Source organism: Phlebotomus papatasi, chromosome 3, assembly GCF_024763615.1.
Source record: "Phlebotomus papatasi isolate M1 chromosome 3, Ppap_2.1, whole genome shotgun sequence".
In the NCBI taxonomy this organism is placed as follows: domain Eukaryota; kingdom Metazoa; phylum Arthropoda; class Insecta; order Diptera; family Psychodidae; genus Phlebotomus; species Phlebotomus papatasi.
Genome location: NC_077224.1, coordinates 22,353,585 through 22,363,498, shown reverse-complemented (window position 1 = coordinate 22,363,498; position 9,914 = coordinate 22,353,585). Strand labels below are relative to the sequence as shown.

The following is a 9,914-nucleotide window of genomic DNA, read 5'->3' as shown; positions in this document are numbered from 1 at the left end:
GAAAAGTTTAATGCATAAAAATGAGAAGATATTATTTCAAAAACATTTTTTAGAGTTTTATTCCATCAATTCATTTCATTAATTTATTATTTAATTATATATATTTTTATTTATTTTAAGATTGCACTCAATTCTTTGATTTTTCCTCGGTTTTCTTGGCTGACTTCCTTCCACGTTTTTTCTTTTCAGCTTCAATTGGCATTTGAGCCTTTTCCTTTACCATGTGTTTCTCCTTTAGTTTTATCTCCTTTTCTTCTGCCCTTATATTTTTGTTCCTCTCTCTGGTCAACTTCCGTTCAGCAATTTCTTTCTTTTTTTGTAAATCCTGCCTCAATTTTTCCTCCTGTTCCGCGATAATTTCCTAGGAAGATACAATATACTGGTGTTTGACATTGCTGGCTTTGACCCTCTTCTTCTGACGACGTTTTGGAATTTCTCCTGGCCAGAAATAGCATTGTTTTAGTGTGTCGAAGATCGGTTGAGTCTCAGAAGTTGCAGAGAGTTGGTTTCCAGGGATGACTGGATCATTTGAAGGATTATTGTCGGTGGCCTGATCGTGCTGGTTATTGATAATGGACTCCTCTGAATGTTGGAAAACAATTTTCGGGAAATAAAGACCAGCATAGAAAAGTGGCCCATCCATCCAGCCACTCTGTGATGACGTTCCCATTTTCCATTTCTGCGTTGTGAATGGCAATTTTTGGAGTAATGTCAGTTTTATGAACAGCCATTGGAGGAGCAAGTTCGCCAGTAGCTGACACCATGAAGAGTACTGTGATACATTGCTTCGGTCCTGAATTTTTAAGAGATGGAACTACACGTGAACCTCTCCTGGACAGGACATTTCCATCTTCCGGTGTCAAAAAGAAGGCACTTTCGTCGCAATTAAAAACACGGTCTGGTGAAATGCTCAGAAGGTTGTGTTCTGTGAAATATTTAAGACAATTCTGAAACCATTCCGTGAGGTCTTCAGCAGTAACAGTAGCTCTTTCCAATGAGAAGGATTTTGGCTTGCGCATGCTGAGCTCTGGATGACGCTTAAGAAAATTCCTGAACTAAACGTCTCCGGGTCTTCCAGCTGTAAAATGGTTTGTAATTTTGTAGACCTCACAAATGAGTTTAACGCTGTCCAGAACTTGTTCCTTCCCGATGGGATGCCAGCCATCCGCACATCCCAGGATCCATTTGACAAGTTCTTTTTCCTGTTCTTTTGAAAGAACTGTTGGCCTGCCATTGGGGCACTCCTCTGGGTATTTGCCGGTCAATTTGTTGTGCAGTGTTGTTCTTGGGACATTAAATGTTTTGGATGCATATGCTATGGTAGAACCATCTCGTACACACTGCAAGGCATTCCTAATACCTTCCTTAGAGTCGGGCTTGTCCTTATAGGTCTTTTCTTTTGTTCCCTTTGGCATCTGAAACAGAAAAAGAGTCCTGAACAATGCAAATTCTGAACCAAAACATTGACTTTCACCGCATCCGACATGCATCGAAATGTAAACATTCACAAAAATCACTTATTTCTGTATGAATTATTAATATATTATCAATAAACTCTTACTCACCTTGTAGATCAATAACTACACTAACTTTTATTAATAATTTTGATTGCAAATAATGTTTTATTATATAGAAAAAACACTAAACTTTTTCCAGCGACGAGCTGTCAACAGCAAAATTTTCTCAGAAATTAAATTTTTAGTACACAACCCAGCTGACCCGAGCTTAAAAAATATTTCTTTTACCCACTTATTAAACCGATAAAAATATAATTTTTGGTTTTTCTTAAAGTAGAATAGTTATATTATGATACTTCAGTAATTAATTACAGAATTAAAAATATAAATTATATTTTAAGTGGATGTATCGGAGTTAAATCGGTCGCGGCATCCGAGTTTTGCAATCGTCGGAGTTACATGGCCTTACTATATAGTAAATTTTTAAGCTTAAAAATGACAAATTTTTAAATTGTCAAAATGAAAATAAATTTTAATTATTTTTTATATTTCCAATTTTTTTTATGCAAAACCGCTTTGGAAAAAAAACTACAATACTCAAACATAATATTTTTCATTAAAGTGAAAATTATCACTCATTGGTATTGTCAGAAAAATTACTTAAATTTTTGTTCCTATCGCTCATAAATGTAAAAAATACACCGAATCAGACTCTGTTGGATTTTTTAAGGCTAGGTGTAAGACCTTTTACTGATTTTTGTATCTCGGTTTCACTTTTATTGCTGATTTTCGGCCCGCGAAAACTGTCTCGTCGTTAAAGGGTTAAGGATACGTATCGAAGAATCAGAATAATATATTTTATTTTTATAATTTGTCTTTTTGAATATTTCTTTTTATTTTACCTCATGCACTTACATTCAAGTGAAATGGGATGGAAATCGATTAGCCAAAACAGATCAATCAAAATTTTGACTACTGCCCTACTTTTAACTACTGATAGCCTATTTTAAATTCAACTCTAGCTACGGCCCTGGTTCCACTGTTGTTTTGTAGAGCTCAATTGCATTACGTTGAAACCCAGCTTCCTTTAGAAATATGCAAAAAATCGTATATCAATGTAGCCCTATAATTCAGAGTAGTACTACTACCCCTATTTGAATTTTTTTCATACCAAGTTTCATGTTTTTTTCTAACAAAACTACTTTATTGACTTACTAAAATTGTTTTTCTGTCGTTCTTTTAATCATCTAAAATGCGGAGATAGAGATTTTATTTATACCATAAGAACTGAGTGCCCGAAATCGACAAAAAAGAAGTTTATATAAATCCAATAGTTCTTACCATATATTCTATTAAATTATTGCCTAAATATTAGGCAAACAAATGACGCTGGGAACGTATTTTTCATCTATAATAATAGTATATATAATAATATTATATCCCATTTGATAACTGAAATTTAAATAATGTTCTACATGATTTTCCAACATATAATTTGGCTATATTTACGGGTGAAATTGAACTGATAACGGAAAGAGAGATATGTTAATTGCATATCAACACTGTTATGGTTGATTTGCTATGTAATAGTAAATAACATAGAGATCGATTCACCCCATTTTTTTCTTTTCACTTGGCACAATTCTGGACAGGGTGTCTAAATTAGTTGAACCTCATTCCACTCAATCACAAATAAATAAAAATAGTAGATATAGCCAATAAGAGGTGCCTTGGCCTTAACCCTGATGGCTGAATTACGTTTTTTTTTTGTTTTTGAGCGAGATTAGCATTTAAATTTTATCATAATTATGGTTTTTCCAAGTTATCAGTCCAATTGTTTTAAATTTAATAGGCTATTTTATACTTGAAATATGTAAAAATTATGTTTTTCGCTTTTTAAATTACTTACATTATTTCAATATTATATACTTGTAGAGAGATTAACTTGTAAAAATATATATTCCGATTGTTATAAAAATTATCCATCACTAGAAAGTAATGCGGGAAGTTTTAAAAGTTTTTAAAATTTTCAGTTCGCTTTTAAAGTCTTTTAAATTTCTTAAGATTGTTTAGGTTTTTATAATTTAGTTTGTTTAAGGGGTTACATGGGTCTCTCAGGTCAAAAAATCATTTTTTTTTAAATTTTTTTATTTTATAGTATAACATTTGAAAAATATTTTCTGAAAATTTCACGTCCATCGGAGTAAAGCTCTCGGTCTTACAATGCGGTAGTCAAGATTACTCAGAGTCTACTGAACCGATCTTTTTGAAATTTTGCATACTTGTTTTGAGAAGTATTATCTACTGTTTGAACGAAGGATTTGCACTTCCTTTAATCAAAACCATTTTAACATTACAAAATGTGTTGAAAGCTAGGGTAAAATTGATACGTTTTACAAAAACTTTTGTCAAAAATCCAAATTTTGTTTTTCCAAAAATCCTTCGTTCATCCAAGGGTCCAACTAATCCTTTAACAGAGTATATTTGTTTTTTTTTTGACTTTAAATGAACCTACTGGGAGAAATCCCGCTGGCAGCCAAAATCCCGAACGCCAAAATCCCGAAAGGCCAAAATCCCGAAAGCCAAAATCTCGAGAGCCAAAATCCCGAAAATCAAAATCCCGAATGTTCAAAATCCTGAAAGGGATGAAATAATATGGAGGAAAATGTTTAGAATAATTTCCCAAGACACGGGAGATTTCCCTTTGCCTCCAGCAAGCGCGGGTGCAATCGTGGGAGTAGCTATGACACTTTTAATAATTCGGGATTTTGGCTTTTGGGATTTTGGCATTCGGGATTTTGGCTTTCGGGATTTTGGCTTTCGGGATTTTGACCGGGATCCGAGAAATCCTGCCTACCGCAAGGTCTGTTTTTTCAGAAATGGATCCAAAAATCAGCTACAAATGGACGAATTTTCAAAATTCTTGAATTTTTTTTAATTTTTTCTAAAGTTACTCTTTCATATCCCAAAAGTTGAAATTTCTAAAATATTTTCGACACAATAAATTATTATCAGAATCAGAAAAAAGCCTATTTTTTGACCTGAGAGACCCATGTAACCCCTTAAGAAAAAAATTCAAAATTAAAACACCAAGAACTTAAAAATTCCCAGAAAAAAGAATAGCATTTCAAACACTTACCAGCTTAAGGGAAAGTACCTCGGATCGGAGTGTTAAGAGACATGTTCGATATTTAGTTGAAAATCTAAGCCTCAAAATACTATTTGGTATTTTGTGAATGCTAATCGGTATATTAGTGATCTATTTTACTATCTCCGTGCGTTTTAACTTCAAAATTTTACAATAAATTAATAAAAAATATATGTAATTGCTACTGTGTACTCTGTACCTCGGATCGTCACGAATTTAATCAGGTGTCTCACGGAAAATTAGTTTTATAAATTAAATTTCCACTAATGCATCGTATTTTTGTGAGAATTAAATGGTGAAAAGCAGCTAATAATTTTTAAAAATTTATTTTGATTGGTGCAATAATGTGACAATAACTTGACGATCCGAGAAACACTGCCGATCGCCGGTGCTCTTCCCTTATATGGCTTCAAAACAAAAAAAAAATGAAAAGAAGGTCAGGTCATCTTACAAATTCACGACAAAATTAAAATGCTAATTCTGTAATATTTTGAAATTCTCTTTTTTGGAAAATAATACAAACTATGATACTTTGTTACAAATTTTATTTTGAAAAAAAACCGAAAATAAAAAAAAAGTTTATAAAGGGTAAGTATTTAAGTATAATTTATTAGATTTTAAGAGATTATTAAGGTATTCCTTTCCAATTCCGGTCTGATGATCTTACTAATAAAAAAAATAATGAAAATATTTTGCTGAAAGACTATAGATTTTTTAATTTGATATTATTTTGAAGTGTTCTTTATTAAACTTACAGGAAGATTCAATTATCCACTTTTAGAAAAATTAAAATACAAAAAAATTCAATTCAGGAAACCTAATTATGTTCATAAAAAGAATACCGGATAATTAATTTCGAAACTAGTTTTTAGCGCACTGAGTGAGAGTAATCCGAAAAAGTTAAAATAACATTCCGGAAATGTTAATTTTACCCTGAAATCCAAAAACGGCGTAAATATTACCCGTTTTAGGTGTATTATGGGTTAAAGTTACCCTTCTTTCATGTTTATTTTACCCTTAAAACGTGTAAAATTAGCATTAAAAATGTTGATATATTTTTACACTCAAGAAGTGTTAAAGTAATGACGAAAAAAAGTTAATCGCACCCTCTTTTTTCTCAGTACGTATACAAAACCACGAAGTCAAACTCTAAAACCAAAAACCATATTTTTGTTTTATCTTTAGCAAATTAAGATTTCCAAATTCGTCATGAGAAAAGTCATTCTCTCTAAGCATATAATATTAAAATAAACAGTGCAAAACACATGATATTTTTTTTCGGTATACCTCAAATGAATTAACCTTTAAAACACTCAGATGCCTTATTATCCTAGGAACATGATTTTTGTCTGAGTGCTAAATTACAGAAAGTGTCTTCGTGGTTCTATTTATGTACATAAGTCTTTAGTGACTTCCTGCCTAGTTTAACACTCAGCTGCACATCCATGTTGTCATAGATAGATAGAGTGTGGCTAAGAGTGAACACAGGACTGTGTAGATGTTGATGGTTCGCCCACTGGATGCCTCGAGATTCTCCTTCGTCACCTGCTCTTGACATCGCCCAATTGCATACAAGTCCAGGTCGCTCATGGGCCTCCCGTTGACCTCCAGTGGTGATATGCAGAAGTTCTTGGCCAAAAAGTCACTTCCAGAGTTGGTACCATTGGCTAGTGGTGTATCGAGTAGAGTGTGAATGTGGCAACCGCATGGAAAGTGATTGTTCACCACAATGAGATTCTCAACACCGTCAATGATGATGGTATCTGGGTCAGGTGTTTCTAGCAGATGATTGCCCTGAAGCTTGATCTGTCGGATGTAGTGGGCGGCTGTGATGTTGAGCTCCTGGATGGCATCGATTTTGTTGTTGAGAATATTGAGGCTGCCCACGTGAGTTAGGCCGTCAAAAGCATTGGCGCAAATAATGCCCAAATCCGACTCCTGCAGCGACAATACCTGTACATTCGTGAGGCCACGAAAAGTAAAAGGTGCCAAGGAAGTGAGGTCCATGTATGCGAGCTTTAGGAGACCCACTGTGTCTAGGTTACCGAAGGCATCTTGTTCGATTGTACGAATGCCCGAGGGCAGGATGAGATGTTCAACATTCGTCAAACCCGAAAATGCTGATGTATCGATTTTAAGCATGGGATTGTTGGACAACAGTATTAACCGAACGTTTGATGTTCCCGCAAAGGCGTACCTAAAGATGTTGGTTTTTTCTTTAAATCAACTTTTCTTGTTAGGCTAAAAACTATGCTGTTTCAGATACTTCAACGCGAAAAGATCCTCAAAATGTTAGGTAAAGGTTGTATTGAAAATAGTACACTGAGAGAAATCCAAAAAAGTTAAAATAACATTCCGGAAATGTTAATTTTACCCTGCAGTACTGATCCAAAATCGGTGTAAATATTACCCTTTTTAGGTGTATTGGGGGTTAAAGTTACCCTTTTTCATGTTAATTTTACCCTTAAAAAGGTGTAAAATTAACATTAAAAAATGTTGATAGTTTTATACACCTAGAAAAAAGTGTTAAAGTTATGAGGAAACAAAGCTAATCGCACCCCCATTTTTTCTCAGTGTACAAGTGGGGTACCTTTAACCCTTTAAGGACGAGAGGGTCAAAAATCGGGGGTCAGAAAAAAATCACTTTTTCTAACTTTTTAGAGCAAAACACAACTTTAGATGACCGTAGGAAAAAATTCATTTTTGGGTCACCGGTGACCCAATCGTCCTTAAAGGGTTAAATTTGAGTACTTTACACAAAAAAAATGTTCGTAAATGTTTGTGAATTCCTATATGGGGTAGTTAAAAAATGCTCATAAATCGTATAACCCACAAACAAGTTCGTAAAATTTTGTACTTTTCTCACAAACATTATTCGTGACATGATCACTTGATGAACATTTCTTGTACTTTTAAAAACATTTGTTCGTAAATATTTGTAGACACACAAAAAATGTTCGTAACATTTTGTCATTTGTTCGTCAATTTTTGTTTAACTGACGAATATTTTACGAACATTTACGAACAAATGTTTGTAAAAGTACAAAAAATGCTCGTCGAGTGATAATGTTACGAACAATGTTTCTGAAAAAAGTACAAACTTTTACGAAGTTGCTTGTGGGTTATACGATTCACGAGCATTTCGTAACTTCCCCATGGAATTCACAAACATTTACGAACATTTTTACAAAATATTTTTTTTCTTTGTAGATGTAGAAATTGGTCACTGTTTTCCTCCTATTTTTAAAAGAAATTGGGGCTCATCGTAACAGCTTCTCAATTGGTTCGTCGAGCTAAATTGTAACACAGTAAGGTCCAGTTTCATATAAATCCCTATCTCAAAGGTACTTCAATTTTAAGGTGATCCTCTTCTCCCAAACAGGAAAACTTTCTCAATTTTAGGGATTATCACACTCAGAAAAATATTCGAGTAAAACTTACTCGAATCGATGTTGAATTAACTCTTTTTCGTTGTGATTTTCCATTAACTATATTTTAGAGTTGATTTTACTTCTATTTAGGTGTAATATTCGGAAGAGTTGTTTTAACTTTGTTTTTCCTAAAAATTAAATGACAAAAGAGTGTAAATAACTCTTTTTAAGACTGAAAATAACTCGTTTTAAGAGTTAAAATAACTCGTTTCAAGAGTTAAAATAACTCTTTCAAATCCCAAAATGAATATGTTTTGCAATTTTATGTTTTTTTTATCATTTTCTTTATTAATATTCTCTTCCCTATGTTCCCTATTTTCCGAGCGAAATATCGCGTTTTTTATGCATATGTTTTTATGAAGCACTGTAGTATATTCTTAAAATGAAAACACTTAAGCATATACTTCAGTCGAGATGAAATCTTACATCGAAAAAGAGTAATAATTACATCGATATCCCACGAATTAATTCAACTCGCAAAAACAGTTGTTTTAACTCTATTTACTAAAATTTACAACGAAAAAAAGTAAAAATTACATCGATATTCTTCAAGTTAATTCAACTCTGACATCGAGTTGTTTTAACTTTTTAGGTTTTTTCTTAGTGCATAAAATCTTTAATTTTTAGAAAATTCTGCTTTTAATAATATTTTTTTTTATAAATAAATAAACAATGAAAAGAAGTATCTGAAATAGCTCCTTGGGGAAAAAATTTATAAAGAAGAAATCTTCCTACCCTTCTACCCGAAGGATTTTATTGTGACTGAGGAGAATGGTTGTGATGTTTTGCAAACCTGCAAAGGCAAATTGTGCCACTGTGGCTAAGGGTGTATGCTGAATTGAGAGCTCACGCAATCTGGGCAGACCGCGAAAGGCAAATGGTTTAATGGTGGTGATATTGTTCCCATCCAGAGAAAGCTTCTTCAGGGCACGCAATCCAGTGAAGGCGTCACTCTTTATCACGGGAAAATGATTCTTCGTGAGGGCTAAATTTTCTACTGTCACGGGCAACAGACGGGCGGGAATTTCGCGCAAACCACCCGTGTTGCATAAGACCTGAGGTAGAAGGGTTTATAAGCAAATACCAATCGAGACAGACTAATATAGTATCAAGAATATTTTACTTGAGTCTGTGACAGGCAGATACATTCAGCCGGACACGCTAGGACTGGTTGCCATTTACAGAGTATTCCGATGCAGCAGAAGCAGCAGATCAGCAACCACCAGGAGTAGGTCATCGCCACAATGCGACTTTTGATGCACCAGCAATGTATTCTCTCACCTTTCCCACTCTACACCTGAATCATCCCGCTGGAATACACGGCATTTGGTAGTGTCTGCAATATTTATCACAAAGAAAAAGACAATGAGAATAAATATAAACCATCTCTCAGAAACGTGGGAATTTCATATCAGTATCGTTTAAACCATTCTCAAAAATCGGATCAAAATGAAAATAAAAAAAAATGAATTGGAAAACATGGAATGATCCTCAAATACTCCCAACTCAGAAGAATTTCGGTTCAACTAGATGTAGCAGGAAATAGACAGAGACACTGAACCTTTCTTGATTTTCAAAATTTTAGGTTCAGTGTCTCCGTCTATTTCCTGCTACACCCAACTCTTTCGAAATATGAATAAACTCAAACAAATCTTCAAAATACCTAATACCTAATTTATTCAATTCATTTCAATTTGCATATTTCTCCTCAATTAATGCAATCATGGAAAACAATTGGAATAATATGAAGACTGCCCAGATAGAGTAAAATGGTCGATTTCTGCGAATTAAGCAAAATTGATAAAGAAGCAGACTTCAACAGTGATGATGAATTCCCTAATTCGATCTATAATGGCCCAGATCAAATGTATTTCAAAG

General features: G+C 33.7%; 1 protein-coding gene across 1 annotated transcript; it reads right to left on the bottom strand.

Moving 5' to 3' along the window:
• Positions 1 to 5,911: 5,911 nt before the first annotated feature.
• LOC129805212 (insulin-like growth factor-binding protein complex acid labile subunit) lies at positions 5,912 to 9,273 on the bottom strand. The gene is made up of 3 exons (XM_055852983.1): positions 9,160 to 9,273; positions 8,772 to 9,091; positions 5,912 to 6,802 (listed from the first exon to the last, which is right to left on the bottom strand). The coding sequence occupies exons 1-3, from the start codon at positions 9,271 to 9,273 to the stop codon at positions 6,037 to 6,039; spliced, it is 1,200 nt and encodes a 399-aa protein (XP_055708958.1). The 3' UTR covers positions 5,912 to 6,036.
• Between the last annotated feature and the right edge of the window lie 641 nt (positions 9,274 to 9,914).

What these genes read in the sequence shown, in the direction of transcription:
- LOC129805212 (XM_055852983.1), bottom strand. Translation starts at nt 9,273, where the DNA reads ATGACCTACTCCTGGTGGTTGCTGATCTGCTGCTTCTGCTGCATCGGA. An exon ending in TCTGCCTGTCACAGACTCAA is followed by an intron (nt 9,092 to 9,159) that starts GTAAAATATTCT and finishes CTTCTACCTCAG; the next exon opens with GTCTTATGCAACACGGGTGG. An exon ending in AAAATCCTTCGGGTAGAAGG is followed by an intron (nt 6,803 to 8,771) that starts GTAGGAAGATTT and finishes CAACATCTTTAG; the next exon opens with GTACGCCTTTGCGGGAACAT.